This window comes from Solanum stenotomum, chromosome 12 (genome assembly GCF_019186545.1).
Source record: "Solanum stenotomum isolate F172 chromosome 12, ASM1918654v1, whole genome shotgun sequence".
NCBI lineage: Eukaryota > Viridiplantae > Streptophyta > Magnoliopsida > Solanales > Solanaceae > Solanum > Solanum stenotomum.
In genome coordinates, this window is record NC_064293.1 from 26,558,085 (window position 1) to 26,575,401 (window position 17,317).

The 17,317-nt window shown below is 34.2% G+C and overlaps 2 protein-coding genes and 1 pseudogene across 2 annotated transcripts; all 3 read left to right on the plus strand.

Annotated features, from left to right (window-relative positions):
- Window positions 1-234: 234 nt before the first annotated feature.
- On the plus strand, window positions 235-1,481 carry LOC125848525 (oil body-associated protein 2C-like; annotated as a pseudogene).
- A 1,097-nt stretch (window positions 1,482-2,578) lies between these two features.
- LOC125848526 (cyclic phosphodiesterase-like) lies at window positions 2,579-6,062 on the plus strand. Its single transcript, XM_049528410.1, has 3 exons — window positions 2,579-3,086; window positions 4,988-5,042; window positions 5,769-6,062. Exons 1-3 carry the CDS (start codon window positions 2,757-2,759, stop codon window positions 5,969-5,971), a joined length of 588 nt encoding a protein of 195 aa, XP_049384367.1. The 5' UTR covers window positions 2,579-2,756; the 3' UTR covers window positions 5,972-6,062.
- Window positions 6,063-9,632: 3,570 nt separating this feature from the next.
- Window positions 9,633-17,304, plus strand: LOC125848517 (integrin-linked protein kinase 1-like). The gene is made up of 12 exons (XM_049528401.1): window positions 9,633-10,427; window positions 11,030-11,104; window positions 11,243-11,338; window positions 11,687-11,772; window positions 11,911-12,031; window positions 12,237-12,316; window positions 13,341-13,403; window positions 13,561-13,679; window positions 13,942-14,027; window positions 14,946-15,067; window positions 16,299-16,410; window positions 16,997-17,304. Exons 1-12 carry the CDS (start codon window positions 10,104-10,106, stop codon window positions 17,096-17,098), a joined length of 1,386 nt encoding a protein of 461 aa, XP_049384358.1. The 5' UTR covers window positions 9,633-10,103; the 3' UTR covers window positions 17,099-17,304.
- The last annotated feature ends 13 nt before the right edge of the window (window positions 17,305-17,317 follow it).

The following is a 17,317-nucleotide window of genomic DNA, read 5'->3' on the forward strand; positions in this document are numbered from 1 at the left end:
TTCTATCCATCTCACATAAAGCACAAATACTGAATACGTGTCATCAAATGCTTAACACACGTTACTACGTGGCATCCAATTGCCACCTCATACCCTCTTGCATGTCCACCTGGCAACATATCCCACAAATCCTCTTCAAAATACCCTGAAAATAGAACATCACCAACATCTTTCCAGAGCAATCTCCAACTTTCCATAATAAAAACTCTTTCAAACTTTAATTTTTTTTTTTTGTTTTGATCCAATCTATGGCTGCAACGACGGCAGGGAGCCATGGGGAGCAGATACCGCCAGGAAAGGCCATGACAACGGAGCAACACATACTGGATAAAGGTGCTCAAATGCTGCAGTCTTTGAAACCCATTAAGCAAATGAATCAGCATGTTTGCACTTTTGCACTCACAATCATGACATGAATCGACAAATTGAAACTCATCATTACGTCACACGAGTCAATCAGGATTTCCTCCAATGTGCTGTTTACGATTCTGATCATTCCACCGCCCGACTTATCGGTATTTATCCTTTTATATTATTCAGATTTGCCTTTTTCGTTTTGGAATTTCTATTTTGCTGATAAGTGATGAATTTTTTGTGTGAAGGAGTGGAGTACATAGTATCTGATCGTATCTTTGAAACCTTGCCTAAAGAAGAGCAAAAACTTTGGCACTCTCATGCTTATGAGGTTTGTTCCTTTTTAGTAGTACTAATTTCGACACAGGATTCAAGTTTTACCTGTAAACATACAACAGTACAACAATTTAATGCCCAGAACTAGGCTTGGACCCAAGATCCCTGGTTTGGTTAAGGATGGAACAGTCCCACCTGCACCACAATTAGCTAGGATATTATTCAATTCCTTCCTTTTTTTTCTTTTTTCAATTGATCTCTCTTGGTTTTACCCTATATGTAGGGTAAATTTTGATATATGAGTATATATTTTGCAATATATTGAAAAACTTATTTGTTATTTGAACTTTATGGAAATGGGGAAAATTCGAATGGGACAGGTAAAATCAGGATTGTGGGTGAATCCTAGAGTTCCAGAGATGGTAGTGAAAAAAGATGTTGAGAATTTTGCAAAAACGTATGGCAAATTCTGGTGCACATGGCAAACAGATAGAGGTAACGGTAACATTCCTGATTCGAGTGTTCACAGCATAAATCAAAAGATATATATTCCTGATTTTGTTTATATATTTAATGTGGGAGGAAATAGGCGATAAGCTACCAGTTGGGCCACCATCACTGATGATGTCTCCACAGGCGGTGAATTTGGGGATGGTGAAGCCAGAGCTAATCCAGAAGAGAGATGACAGGTACGATATGTCGACCGATGCAATCAAGAGAACGAGGCTGGAGATAGCGGAGCCAGAGTGGATTAATCCTGAGGCGGATTACTGGAAACAGGACGGCAAATGCTTTGAGATCCATGTTGAGGATGTAGAAATGAAGAAGATAGCTCCTTTCCCATAGATCAAAGAGTGCATGCTAGCTAGCAGCAGCAGCAGATTAATAAGTCAAAGATTTTGACATTATATATACTAGTCTTGTTTCTCTTTTTCGGTTTTGTAAAATAACAACGAATGTGTTTTTACTTTGACGTATGTTTCTATTTAAACAAATTTAAAGAGAACTTGAGGCCTTGTCGTTCGAACTTAATTAACCAGGTCATGTGTGAAGCCATATAACCTGAAAGTTGCAACATCTCAAAATAAAAAATAAAATACTAATTGAAATAAAGAGTAATTTCTTTTAGCAAATTATTTGGTTTTAACCCAACTGTGCCGTCTTTCAAAATGAATGAACAACTTAACGGAGGGCTTGGATGGTAAACACCTCATCCTCTTTAAGGTTATAACTTATAAGTTTGAGTCACCAACAAAGTAAAAAAGGGTGCACTTTCAACTAAAGATTGCGAGTTTGAATCATCACGGGAGCTAAAAAGGGTGGAGCTTCTAGGGTGGATAAAAGTAATAATAAAATTTTTGAAGAACTTTATAAAACTTAGGGAAAATGATTCGAAATATATTTGAATTTTAATTGAAATTGCGGTAACAATTCTAAATTTTGGACAATATTTATTATCTTGTATAATTTAATAGTGTATTTTTAAAATATATAGATATTTAGTAGACATCATAAATATTGCATCATTGTAAATAGTAACTTGTCAAGCTGGACATTTATATATCTTTAAAATATGCTACTCTATTAAATAGTGCATGAGTAATAGCTCCTGCTCAAAATTTGAAATTGCAATTTTGATGAAAGTTTGGATATATTTTAAACTTTTTTTCTTTAAAACTTATTAGGAACAGGAAATGTAAGGGGCTAGTGAAAATTCTTTCACTCAACAAAAAGACAATTAGTGACTTAACATATTTTTCTTTTTTCTTTTACAAATATTACCGCAAAAATATTGAATGACAATTAAAAGTTGGTATCATTATATTAAATTTTTGTTTAAAATATTTAACACAATTATGCTATATTGCTGTTAAATCTGGTAGTGTTTGCCCCTGCATGGGACTATAAATATTCGGAACAAAAAAAAAGGATATTCTGGAATTGAAAAATACCACCGCGCTTGGTGAGCATATATCCATTAGTGAAATGATCGAAACGAATAATAATTGAAGATAAATTAAACCATAAAAATCAATTCTTGACACACAAAATTGTTTAATTTCATCTATTTTACATCAGATCCCTTGGTTTTCATCGTCGATTCCAATTATTTCAGTATAATTCTCATGGAGGCTGATACAACTATTATGCAGCAGGTACAAATCAGTGAAGCAGTATTGGAGAAACATGTTTACTCTGTTTGGGCTCTGCCGAGGGAGGATGTGAGAGTTAGGGTCAAAAAGTTGATGGAGGGTCTCCGATCGGAGTTTGGTGGGCCCCAGTTTGAACCTCACGTGACCGTCATCGGAGCTATTCGATTGACGGAGGCCGAGGCACGTGACAGGTTCAAAAAAGCTTGTGAGACAGTGAAAGCTTATAGTGCTACAGTGGAGAAGATAGATACTGGCACTTTCTATTATCAGTGTGTTTACCTTTTGCTTCATCCAACCACTGAGGTAAAATTTTGCAACTTCTTGACTGGTTTTAGGTTTTTATTGGTTGATTTTGTACTGTTCTTGGTAATTTCAAATACCTAGTTTTTATTTTCAAAAAGTGAAATTAAGAAAAATGTTTGTATTTTGACCTGGTTTGATGAGCAATGTTATGTTTTTTCAGCTTGTGTGCTGGTAATTTGTTCAATGGCTTGTTAAATATTTGATGTCGAAAATGGTTGATCTTTTGGCTAATGGGAGCTTAAACAAAGAATACAAGGAAATGGGGAATTTAGCAATCAACAATGTGGATTATTTAGTAAGATAACGTACTGAAATGTATCTAATCGTAATGTTTATAATTGCATAGACATTTGGAATGTCAATAGGGCTGCCTAGAGTCACTAGAATGACGGAAGTTAGTGCATAAGAAATGAAAAGCCATGGCTTCGGATGTGTAAAGCTCTGAACTTTTCCTTTAAGAAGAAAGATCAGAACTTGTAGTTGAACGTACGAACTGGGGTGCTAGTCCTATTAAAATCTACTTAAAACGTCAGTCGTATGATCATGAAGCAATTTTCTACCTTCTGGTCTCGTATTCATATATGGTATTTATATGTGCTTAATCTAGTATATGAAAATTGCTAGTTGGATTGAGTGTTCATTGTCTACACTTGCTATCGCCTGGATAGAAATCAATTGTACACACAGGGTATTAGTGCACGGGTTTGGAGCAATAGAGGTCAAATACATTAGTGTAACTGAAAGCATTTCTTTTGAGATGGTATGATAATACTATAAATTGCAGTGGCCAAAACAGAATACATTTCCATATTGGTAGCTTTCTTTTCCGATTTCTTCACCCTTTGTTGTGAAAACACCCTGATTATGTAGTGAAAGCTTTTGCTTAAAGGACAGAATAAAGAGAGAAGAAAGTGAGGAAGTATACATGATATAATAACGGAGATTAGACTGTTCTTCATTAAAAATATAAAGCATTAGCGATATGAGATTCAATTTTCATTGGCACTAAGCCTAAGCTTGGCATCTAGACAAATGAAGAGAACTGGAAAGTTGCAAAAACCACCTTCTCTGTTTGTTCTGTATAGGAAAGGAGGCAGATGAAAGAACCAAATCACTTTCCCTTGAGCCTACATATTTACTTCCCTGAGAAAGATAAGCTGAAAAAGTTTCGGTCACATCCTTATTTTCTCACCCAGAACAAACAAAGGAAGTGTAATGAAAGGTAAGTTTGTGTGTTAGAAATGATAGCAAAGTATGAGGAGAGACTGAAACATGGAAGTGTAATGAAACTTTTCCTTAAGAGATGCCAAAGGCATACATTTTTGTCACATTCCCTAGGAAATGAAGGCAAGTCGACTAAAAATGTCCGTGTAGAGTTTCTAAATTGGAAGCAATGCCTGAGAAGGCAGTCAAACAGGCTTTGAGACTCATTCAAAGTGAGATGGGCTCTAAATTCCCTGAGTCAGTTATGTAGAGAAAAGTATCATTGGGCTAATGCTTAGTGGTCTATAGCCTTGTGCACGCTTTAAGTTTGAAGTGTTAGCTCTATACCCTTGAACACCCTATACATGCTTTTCACCTTTGATTTTCATCCTTGAGAATCCTCCTTTTTCATTTTCTTTCAATTAGTTGGGTATTACTTATATACGGTAATGTCTTCTCTTTTCCTGAAATTCAAAATTTGGTGACAAGTATGCTGTCATGTACATATATCATTATGTCTAGATACTTCAATTTATTTCATACATTTTTTTGGGTGGAGAAGCAGTCTTTTTCACCATGCTATGTTGATTTAAAAAATAAGTTCAGAAGCAATCTTATGCTTTACAATGTTCCGTTTGTGTACAAATTTTGGTGCAATTGCTGACATCAGTGACCTGATATCTGTTCTCCTCTTCCAGGTTGTGGAAGCAAGTGCTCTCTGCTGCAGTCACTTTGGTTACAACAGATCAGGATGTAAGATAAACATTCGTTCTTTAGATTTTGTGCCCATTCAGCTTCTATAGTCACAAAAAGTGTATTTCCCTTTGTTATCTTTTTTTGAGTACAACAACAACTACAGCTATGCCTCAGCCCAAAACAAGTTGTGGATTATCTTTTCCTAGATGCCTTCTTGAATCATAGAACTTACAATATGGAGACAACACTCATCCCTTTTTAATTTCACCAAAGATTGCACTGTACAACTCAGTAATCTTACGCACACAGATTTTGAACTTCCTAAGTAGTAACAAAAAAAGCTCCCCCTGCTTTCTATTTCCCTCCTCAATTTGCTTACAGTCCTTCACTTCTGTAGTAAAGCCGTCTTTCGAGCTCTCCTTCCCACCTTATTTTCTGCCTCCTTGCCCCACTCTCCATCATATTCCCCACCCCGTGAATGAACTGCTTTAGCTTTAAGATAGCAGAAGGAAGCTCATTGGATATTTAACAGAGAGAACATGTCAAATACTAAAACCATAATTCAAAAACACCGATGCTAGTCTACCATTTGTGTCCACTTCTTAAAAACGCTGATTCTTAAGGGTTCTAGCACATCAGTTTTTGAGTTTGGTAATTTCTGAAGAAGTTATTCACTCCTGCCTTGCCCCCTTCTTTGGTTTTCTTTCAACATTTGTTTTTGCCTAACAGTGTCATATGGGCTAGATTTTCTGTGGCTGATATCTTACTTTCGTGATCGTGCAGCATATATGCCACATTTGAGCCTTCTTTACGGAGATTTAACCGATGAAGAAAAGAAGAAAGCTCAAGAAAAGGCTTATATCCTTGACGAGGGCATTTCGAGCTTGAGCTTCCCGATATCTCATCTTGCATTGTGTAAAACAGACACTGAAGACAAAAGCTGCAAATCATGGGAGACGGTGGAGGAGTGCTCTCTTCAGCCCTAAGTAGCATGCTAAAAGCTAATAACTTGTTGGCCATGAGCCAAATCTCATCTTGTTTACATTTTTACCTTACACACCTTGAACTGCAGCTGCAAGGTTGAACTTTGCTAGACTTGTACTATTACTCTTTTTATGTGCCATAAATAAAAACCTTTAGTACTATTGGCCTTTCCTTTATATGCTTTTAACTAGAACAGGCAAAACAGAGGGGCAACAACATAACAAACTCAGTATAATCTCATAGGTGGAGTCGGAGAAGAATAAAATATACACAACAGACTTTACCCTATCTCATGGAGGTAAAAGGATCGTTTCTACAAGATGTAATAAATATTAGAAGAAGCATTACATAACATTCAACAAAATAATGTGATTATCAAAATCCAAAAAATAATAACACAAAAACCAAAACTCAAGAAACAATCAGTAATAATTGCAAGACAAAGAAACTATGTTGAGTACTAAAGGAGAAACAGGTAAGGGGCACTAAACTATCACCAAGCCTATACAGCTAGAAAGCGAGACAATCATGCTTAACTACCAATACTAGTCGTCTACTCTAATCCGCGACAAACATATTCAAAGAACATTTAAGATTCTTCAACACTTAACATCTGATTTTTTATTCAAGAAGTCTCCAACAATTCCCACTTGCTAGTGGTACATTGAACAGTGGGAATAAGTTAAAATACACGCAGTTTTAGGAAATCGAAATGTAATTGGATTATTATTTTTTGGTCAATTTTGATGAAGAAACATTTTTAGCATACACATTCTTTTTACAAATTACTCTTTCGTATTATTAGTGAAAGAAATATGTAACAGAGACATGTAATTTATAAGATAAGACTTGAAAAAAATATTTTTCATGAAAAAACAAAATAATTATATTTTCCTTAATAGACGTAGATAGATAAGTAATGAAAGTCAAATCGAAGGTAATTAAGTGAACAATATATATATATAAAAACTATAAAGAAAAGAATAGTTCTTCAAGTTCAACTTGTACAACTGCAAATAGTCATGCTAATAATTAAATGCATGTGAATTATTAAAATGGCTTTTAAGCTTAGTTATGACTTTATGATATGGATGAATATTAGTTAGCCATTGATTTTTTCTTTAATGTCAACTTGATTTTTATTCAACCTGACCAGCTAGAAAACAAGACGGTATATACCTTCAATAAACTTTTTGTTGAAATATTCAAAATTATGTAGGTGAATAAGAATAACTGCATATACGAATATACCAAGGATACCGTACAATAATTAAAAAAAACAAATACTCCTAGAGCCATCGTATATGATAAGGATAAAATAGAAACTGCAAAACTGGGACCACCTGAAATATAAAAGAGATGTGTATTAACTAGTAAGCATGGTCAATCATCCAAATCTACTCTTTGTCGTAAGAAAATATAAATTGATAAGATTATCTCAAATTAAAAAAACATTATAAAATGAGAATAGATAATAATAACATAGTCGATATATATTACAAATGGACATGGTTGATTTTCATTTTGAATATAAATATCGTGTTTTCTTTTACTATTTTCGTTTCAATTTATGTTACATGTGGTATCTGTTTGAAGGACAATTTTTTTAATTCAAATTGCAAATGATTATATTAATTTTCACTTATTCAAACAGTAAGGTCCAAATTTCAAAATTGGGGGTTAGAATTTGCAAGGGCAGTAGAGCGCGTGGGGTATGGAACAAATAATATATTATGTCACAGTCATTAATTTGGCTGCCAATGAGTTGTAAAATAAAGTTGCACTTTGTTATTGTATGTTGTGCCAACTCAAACATCAAAATAACGTGTCTTTATGGTCTGACGTTCGAATTGTAACACTAACGTACTCCAATTGAGTTCAAGCTTTACATTTTGTTCGATTGGTGTTAAAAAAGAATTTTAAAAAATTGTATATTGATGATTAATAAAATGAGTGATCTCTGTATAAAATTTGGATAATACTTTTCTTTGTGTTAGATTTTAAAATGTAAGTTAGGTTCAAGATCTAGTTTTACATGGTATTAGAATGCAAGCGTCAAAACTATTTATATTCATAAAAATTATGGTTCCAAGGATCTGTTATGAACAAGATCCTAATTTGTGAAAGTGAGGAAACTATTAGAGGACTAAATTATCTAATAAAAAGACCTTGTGAAGTGCACGAAATAAAAAGTGCTAAGAAAAATATAAAGAGAACTCTTTTACTCCCTCCGTCCACAATTATTTGGCAGGTATACTAAAAATAGATGTCCAAGATTAATTGTCAATTTAAACAATCAAGAAATAATTAGTCACTTTTTTCCAATTCTGCCCTTAATGATAGTGTAGTTCAATTGAAAAGTTATGTGGACTTTTGGTATTCTTGGTATAGTAGGGTTATATTAGTAAAATTACACATTGTATTAAATTTTCCTTGAGGAGTGTGCATAACCTTACCCTGACAAACAATTGTGGACGGAGGGAGTATATCATTGCTGAAAGTATTTCAAAAGTAAATACGTATGACATAAGATAAAGTAAACAAAAAGAAAGTGCACCCTTGACGTGGATTCCCGTGCCATTCATCTAAAAATAAAATAAATTAGGTTAATTTTAAAGTTCAAGTCCACAAGTTTTATTTAGATTAATTTTTAAGTTTTTTCTTCTTAAATCATATAGTCTCTCTGTTTTAATTTAGTTATGATCTTTTAAAGCACTCCTAATTGATAGACTCTTATTTCCAACTAGAACTAATATAACTAAAGCAAATTAATTACTAAAGCAATACAAATCCATAGCGTAAGGCATGACTAGTTTGACTTAGTATTTAAGTAAATCCATAAAAACAAGTTATGATGAGTTCACTAGAAATTCAAGTATTATCCCATTAAATTTGTGGGTTAATTTAACTTAAGATCATGTTGAGTTGTGGTCAAAGCATTTCTTTATTTTGTTTTGAAGCAACCAAAGAAATGGTCAATATTATGGCAATCTAATTCAAGGCAACAAACACTTTCAAGTTTAAATAATCAAGAACGCAAGTTGATTAATTACTTAATTATAAAATGTAAAGAGCCATATAATACATACTACATGTAACTTCATTCCATGTTTTAATCAAGTTTCAGTCATGTGACAGGAGGATAAAATAAGAAAACATAAAGATGACACCGTTTTTAAAAGAAAATAATATATAAATTACTAACTTTTTGAAAAGTATAAATATTAATTGCTATCCCTTTTTTGTCGTAAAATAGTTAAAATGCACAATAAACTTATTTTTTCAACCTTAATCATGACAAAAATATCAACTTAATATTTTATGTATAAATTATATATATTTTTAAATTTACTCATATCGATCCGCAACTTATAAATTAATTAATCCTTAGCCACCAAATTAGAAAATATAAGTTCTCCATACGCTTGAACACCCCCTTAAGAATAAAAATATGCTGAAACAACCCCAATATTTAGATGAAATTACAAACTGGTCCCGTTCGTTACAGTTGGTTTAACTTCCCTTTCGACCAACTTGCGCGTCGTTTCGCGTAAAATCAGATTCTTCACCAGACGCATCCATTAACGCGTGAGTACCACGCACCTTCTTCCTTATTTTCCAATTGTCAACGTCTACCAATCCCCACTTTTTTTCCTATTTTTTTTCACTTTGCTAAAACCCTTTGAAACTCTCAAAAACATCAAATTCTTATCCTTTTAAATAGCCCCCATTGATAGCTAAGTCTCATTTTTTTTGAAGTAGGTTATCTTTGAACTGTCTGGTTCAACTGTTAAATTTTCCAAAAAAAAGAAGAAAAATCTATTCTTTTTCAAGTTTATTCACCTCTGATCCTAAATTTGGTTGAAATAATAAGTTTCAAGAATACCCTTTTGCCATCTTTGGATTCTTGAAAAGCTTTAGTGTGAAGCATTAAGTTTTGCTGACACCCTTTTGCAGATTTTATATTCTTGAAAAGCTTTGATCTTTTTTGTTTGTTTTGTGCTTCTGAAGCTGTATGTTCTTTGTTACTACTTTTTAAGTCAAATTTACGTTTTAGTAGTTTTTTTTAGGTAGAGTGGCTGCAGATCTTAAAAGGGGTTCAAGTAAATTAGTTGTTGGAATCTTGATCTTGAAATGGAACCAGTAAGATTCTTGTTGGGTAAGCAATCGTCCCTTGCACCAGAAAAGGTGATTGCGGCAGTGGAGATTGAGAGTGAAGATGGGGAGGAAGGGGACGTTATAGATATTGATCCAAGGATCAGGTTGATGTATTCAGCTAATGAGGGTGATATAGAGGGGATTAAGGAGCTTTTGGATTTGGGCACTGATGTGAACTTTCGAGACGATGATGAGAGGACTGCCCTACATGTTGCTGCTTGCCAAGGTTACAGTGATGTTGTGCAGCTGTTGGTTGATAATGGGGCTGAAATTGATTCCGAAGATCGCTGGGGAAGCACGGTATATCTCATGAAACTAGTTTTATTATCATATAGTTTTTGTCTCCCTAATGATTGGTAATTTGGTATAAGTTAGATAACGCTTGATTATGATTATGATTATGATTCTATATTGTTAGTATCTTCACTTTTGGGTAGTTAGTTGGTATTGGAGAAAAAGGTATAGACCCTTGCATTCTGTTTTTATCTATATATGTTAATCTTAATCAAATCCGAACTTGATTCATTTGGGTTAATGAGTTCATTTGTTAAAAAGTGTCTAAGAGGATTCTGTGGGACAAAATTCTAAATGGCATTATATGAATGGTTATAAATATGGTACTTTATAACCATTGTTCTTGTTCTAGTATCAAGGTTGTTTTAAGTGTAAGCAGAAAATCTATCAGGTAATAATCTCTGTAATTTCAAGGAGACCTGAGCATTGCAGCTCCCAGTTGTTTTACTTCCAACCCCTCTTTGCATTGAGGGAAGAGTAAGAAATGATAATAACATTGTCATGTATTACCACGCATTATTGACACAATGTTACCATCTAAAACTATGAAGTATCCTGCTTTTCCTATTGATCAACATGTTCTGAGCAATCTGATCTTTGCTGAGCAGCCTTTAGGAGATGCAATACATTATAAAAATCATCATGTGATCAAGCTACTAGAGGAACATGGTGCCAAGCCTCCTGTAAGTTTTATTTTCCATTCTATTTTACTCATCAAGTGATTAAATAACTGTAAGAAAGAAAACTTTTGTCTCCATTGCACAAAAGATTGCTTGGCTTTATTGTTGTCTAAATTTTGTTTTGGAAAAATTCTCATCCAGATGGCTCCCATGCATGTCAACAATTCACGTGAAGTTCCAGAATATGAGATTGATGCTAAAGAACTTGATTTCACGAACAGCATTGAATTGGCCAAGGTAATTTCATATATAAAATGTGAACATTTACATTAACTTGATTGGTAATTAGCTACTTTCAATGGGCTAGGTATGCTGATTTTCCTTTCAAAATACTTCCTTTTAACCTACTATCTTGGGAGGTTATAGTGAAAAGTTAACACAACTAAATTGAGTGGGATGCTAGGTTGGTAAGGATAAGTTGATCTTCTTTGGTGTTTCTGTCATAAGAAGTCCTTATATTAGGGTGGTATGTTTGGAAAAAGCTGGGAAATATTCACCTGATCCTTTTCCTATTCCGCTAGTGTATTGCTTCAATCTACAAACTTTTGCTTCTGTATCTTTCTGATGATTCCTGAACTATTATAGGGAACCTTTCATATTGCCTCATGGCGTGGAATACAAGTTGCTGTGAAAAAGTTTGGAGATGATGAGATTGCTGATGAGGATAAAGTGTGAGTATAAGATACCAATATTGATTCTGTGGAATCTTCTAATGAAAACAGAAAAAGCCATAAGGGCTCTTCACATTGTTTAGCTCTCCTCATAGCTCACTTATTTATTATATATTCTTAATTTATGGATATTTGCAGGACGGCATTCAGAGACGAGCTTGCACTTCTCCAGAAGATTAGGCATCCAAATGTTGTCCAATTTCTTGGTGCTGTAACACAAAGTAGCCCGATGATGATAGTGACAGAATACTTACCAAAGGTAGTCCCAAATTTACTCTCTTGTTTTTTCTTTATCTAAAATAGTTGTGGTGTGTATGGTTATATTTCACAACATTTTGGTAGGCCGTGAAGGTTTTAGTTATTCTACACATTTGTCTTAGTTGATTCCTTTCTCTATTTTGTTCTTTTCTAGCAAAAGCAGCACCCTGATACTAAATGTCCTTTTCATGGCTATATTTTTCCAGGGCGATCTCCATGCATATTTGAAGAATGAAGAACCTCTTAGACCAACAAAAGCTATCAGATTTGCAATAGACATCGCAAGGTTCACAAGCCACTCTACACTATTAGCTAATGTTATAAACTCACTACGTAATAACAAGACCAACACTTGTATAAATGTCTGGAACCTGGGGAACTTTGTGGAGTAACATTTAAATCCACACAACTTGCATATCTCTTGGTTTTAAATTCTAAAAATTAGCATCTGTGGGAGGCAGAGCAAGTAATCACTCAGCTGTTGATTATACTTCTGAGAATATTTATTGCTTAATTCATCTAGTAGTTTGTTTTGAATCTGTTAGTTAACATCTATTGTGTTTCTTATAGATCCCATCTGGTGTTTGCATATCCACTGGTAATATTAATAGAAAGAAGAAAAGAAAATAGAAGATCATACTTGTTAATGGATATGCCACTTTTTCCTCAAATGCTAGGTTATCTGCTGACCTAGTATTCTAATGTCCTGCATATCACTTTAAGCTGACCCTAGGAATATCAAATAGGATGCATTTAGTAAAGAAAAAGGAGAAAAACATATAGAGATGATGCAACACTAGTTGCTTTTTCCGTCAGTCAATACTGGAAGTTAATAAACATCATTTGATATTACTCTTTACTTCCCACTTTGTTTGATCTGCTTCCAAGCTAAAATTTATGCCCTGTATTATTTCAAATATAATGTGATATCTTTATACCCATTTCAAGTCTTCCTACTATTTAATATTATCATAAATAATTGGAATCATTCTCTTGAGCTCTGAGATAGTCAACACAGCTCAAATAAATTGGATTGGAGCATTAAGGATCTCTTCAACAGTTATTTTTTAATTCTATCAAAATTTTCATTTCCAAATTTCACTTGAATTTCCACAGCTGCTTGGCATGTGAGACATTTGATTATATTTATTTTCTTCGAATCAGCTCGTGCTTGCTATTTACTGAAATAATTTATCAAACATACTGTTCACATTCATTTGGAGTTGAAGCTTTGTGTGATTCATGTTATTTCTGAATCATAATGTGCATAAGTAGAATTTTAAACACTATTGTATTTTATATGTTTGCAGGGGACTGAACTATCTACATGAAATTAAACCTGAAGCGATTATTCATTGTGACCTAGAGCCTTCGTAAGTTCACTTCTTTTGTTAGGTTTCCTTTGATGCCATTTGTGTAAGCAAATTCCCATCCAAGGTTTTGTTGACAAGCCTCAATCTTTGAAGTTCCTCTCTTTCAAAATTGAGTTTCTTCATCTTAATGTTTTAATATTTTCACGTGACATAACAGAAATATTTTGAGGGATGATACGGGACACCTGAAAGTTGCTGATTTTGGAGTCAGCAAGCTATTGAAAGTTACCAACAGGGTCAAAGAAGATAAGCCTCTGACATGTGATAACACATCTTGTGAGTACTCCTTTCTTTTAGGTATCACAACGTTTCTTTTCCAATGGAGAATTATGCTGACATTTGACACAGACTCGACAGTATTTGTGACACTGTTGTTGCTGCTTGTTTGGATGTAAAATTCCTGCCAGTCTAATTTTAAAAAAATTGTTCAGCATTGCATGGTGCCACAATTGCTTCTACTGATCCATTTCTGTTGATTAATATTTGGAAATCTCTTAACCTGTTTCCTTTTACCTTTTGTTTTGTTGGAAATAAATAGGCCGATATGTAGCTCCAGAGGTTTTCAAAAATGAGGAATACGATACCAAAGTTGATGTCTTTTCCTTTGCTTTAATTTTGCAAGAGGTAACATTTTCTGTCTTTTTGAATTTTTTGAACTTAAGAAATGACAGTTTTTTAGTTCATTCTTTGTGGACCATATGTATAAAAATATATATGTTCATATATTCTTTTCATGATTAATACTATATTCTGAATGGAGGTGCATTATTGAAATAACATGTGGGGGGAGAGGTTTATAGTTGATGGTCACTACGGGGTCTCTTTTGTGATCAGAGAGTTGCTGTAGGTTTTGCATGTACTTCTGATAAATGAAGATCCTCTCTTTTCTCCGCGCAAGTCCACGAAAGTGAAAATAAATCCTTGCACATCATGGAGTTGCCACATATCTAGTCCTTTTTCTGACTTTGAACTTGATTGCCTTTCAATTTCTTCATAGCCATGAATATGTGTATATCTATCTACTTGATGGTTGTGGCACTAAGGTGATTGATCTAGCTACGTGACTTTGATCTTGTATAATCCTTAATATAGTTTCTTTATATCATGCTTTTCATGCAATACAATGAAGCGAAGGTTTGTTGTGATGTAATAACATGCAATAACTTCTTTAGTTTTCCTTTTATAAAACAATCTCTTTAATAGAACTATTGCTAACCTAAGGGAGAATTGTAAATTGATTGTCATTATGCAATTGGTTGTTATTTGTAGACTGTTTTAACTATCTGATGAGGAAACTGACAGCAAAACGGTTATAACCTTATGCAGTGAAGACTGCAAGCTTTATTTTCTACCATCTAGATATATCAGTACTGCAACACATGTTGATTATTCTATACTTGTGTTGATCTGCTCTAGCTAGAAACCAGTTAAACTTCTAAATTGTGCTTTATGAACTTCCACAAGTCAAGGATGTGCATATTTTCTATTTTTGTTTCCACAAATATGTTGGGATTTTGATAATTGTGCTGTCGTGTACTTTAGATGATTGAAGGCAGCCCCCCTTTCAAAGCAAAGAAAGAAAATGAAGTACCTAAACACTATGCTGCTAAGGAGCGCCCTCCTTTTAAAGCTCCAGCAAAGTCTTATGCCCATGGACTGAGGGAGTAAGTTCTCTGTCAATTTCTTTGTGGAACTCCATAGTCTAATACTTGTGCAATGCAATAGGAATTCTTTGTTCTCATTGAAATTTAAGAAAATGATGGCAATTAAGATATCAAGTAAAATTCGAACATTTATTTATGACTGGCCTGAGTCAAGTACTATCCACATTTATCTAACTATCACAATTTGCATGTCTGTAAAGAGTAAGAATAACAAGAAAAGTATACTTTGTGGACATGCTTCTTCATTAAACCATAAATATGCTCACGGAAGAAAGAACAAGAAATTAAACGGAGATAGGTAGAGAGGAAAGGTAAAATGGGAGAAAGAGGTGGATATATGTGGGCTGTATACCGGCAGAGTTGCTGCCAGAAGGACTAAGCCTGACTTCTGGGACAAGTTTGGTATATTGTCTTCCCTTTGTCGGCAGATGTTATAGTCGCATTGCACTTATCCCACCAATACGGCATCAAGAGCCTCTCTTGGCTCATCCCTAGACACTCTAAGATCCTTTCTCGAACCTTCTCCCATTTCGAATCAATCTAGTTCTTATTCTAAGGTCCTCAAAGACAGCTTATAGAACACGGAGGTTTCATTTATGAGATTGCCTTGTGTTCCACTTGGTCGCATACCCAGAAAGAAACTAAGTTCCCACTCACAACCCATTTAACAAGCTACGACAAGTAACAACTGTAGAACAATTAGTTCATAAGGACCATTAGGGAAAGTGTATGTTAAATCACACCTACCTACGTGCCCTGTGTTCTGACCAATAAGTTATAAACCTTCATTTGTTAAAATTTCTTTTTAAGTGCCAATGGCAGCATTTTATGTGATAATAAGAATATTTATTGCAGTGAAGTCCCATATATCAAAGTTCTAGAGTTCAATGACCATCCTTTCCCTGTGTGCAACTCTATGGAGGATCTATAAATCATGATAGACATTTCTATGCAATTTATGAACAGAACAGTTTAGGTTTAAAACTAAACAAAAGGAAGTCGATCCAGAAGTCAATTTGTAACTTCTTTGATTCTACTTATTCTACAGTTGACTAGGTTTATAACTGTGGTCCTATATTTGATACTTTTTCAGATATAAAATAATGAACTGGTTTACTGTGAATCAATTTTTTTCCCCACAGTATAGGTTTTAACTTTTTATGGTTACCATATCATCACTGCATTGTTGTTATTACTGCTGATTTAATCAGAGTTGATTTTGGCTTTCCAGGCTGATTGAAGAGTGTTGGAATGAGAATCCGGCCATGCGTCCAACTTTCAAGAAAATAATCCCAAGGCTCGAGGCCATTTACAACAAATTTGGCCACAAAAGGCGTTGGAAGGTAAACCTTTCAGCCATTTAGCTCCATTCCACCATCTCTATGCACTTATAAATAGTGTGTGGTGCATATGTATTTTGAACTTCTCATATTGGAGATCAATAAGTTCAAACTATTTTCCAAGCCTAGTCAAGTAGAGATGTATTACCTAAATCACTTGAGCATCTGTGATTGCGTAACTATTTCTCATACATTCCGTTCACCTTTCCACGCTTCATGAAGTGTGTAGCAAATAATAATTGCATAGACAGAAAAAAGGACATACTCATATTCTGATTGATAAGAGTCTCTGTCTGGTTTTCTGCTGATTTTCATACCTAGTACTAGAGGACAAGCCAGTGTTTCTGAAAATGTTCTGTTTCTTTTTTCTTCTTTCTTTCCTTCGTACTTGTCTCATCGACATAGTCAAAACTCAAAGGTGGTCTACCATTTTGGCTTAGGCTTAACGATGCCTGAGTCTCAGCGATGGCCTGTATTGTGTTTTAGGAGATATAGTTTTGTTGCTACTTCAATGCTCCTATATATATGATGATCATTCTGAGTTAAGCATAGATCTCTCATTTCATCTTGTATGTGTTTCCCTATGCAGGTTAGACCATTGAAATGTTTCCAGAATTTCGAGGCCATGTGGAAGAAAGAAAACTCAAGTTCAAGTAGGAATGGATCATCGCGGTCAAACAGCAGCATCTAGCAAATTGCGGATATTTCCTTTGTTCAAGTGTGCATCTGTTTCCTTCACAGATTTCTGCCAAAGATTTCAGTACTAGGAAGTTGTATCACTTTTTCTAGCTTTAAATCTCTAGATGTCCAAAACAAATGGTCATCCTTTTTTTTTCTTTGCCTCTTTCTATTGAGATCTATATTGTTTATGTACATTATAGTAGATAAAATATTCATGGTGCAAATGCTA

What these genes read in the sequence shown, in the direction of transcription:
- LOC125848526 (XM_049528410.1), top strand. Translation starts at nt 2,757, where the DNA reads ATGGAGGCTGATACAACTATTATGCAGCAGGTACAAATCAGTGAAGCA. An exon ending in TGCTTCATCCAACCACTGAG is followed by an intron (nt 3,087 to 4,987) that starts GTAAAATTTTGC and finishes CTCCTCTTCCAG; the next exon opens with GTTGTGGAAGCAAGTGCTCT. An exon ending in TGGTTACAACAGATCAGGAT is followed by an intron (nt 5,043 to 5,768) that starts GTAAGATAAACA and finishes GTGATCGTGCAG; the next exon opens with CATATATGCCACATTTGAGC.
- LOC125848517 (XM_049528401.1), top strand. Translation starts at nt 10,104, where the DNA reads ATGGAACCAGTAAGATTCTTGTTGGGTAAGCAATCGTCCCTTGCACCA. An exon ending in TTGCTTTAATTTTGCAAGAG is followed by an intron (nt 14,028 to 14,945) that starts GTAACATTTTCT and finishes CGTGTACTTTAG; the next exon opens with ATGATTGAAGGCAGCCCCCC. An exon ending in GCCACAAAAGGCGTTGGAAG is followed by an intron (nt 16,411 to 16,996) that starts GTAAACCTTTCA and finishes TTCCCTATGCAG; the next exon opens with GTTAGACCATTGAAATGTTT.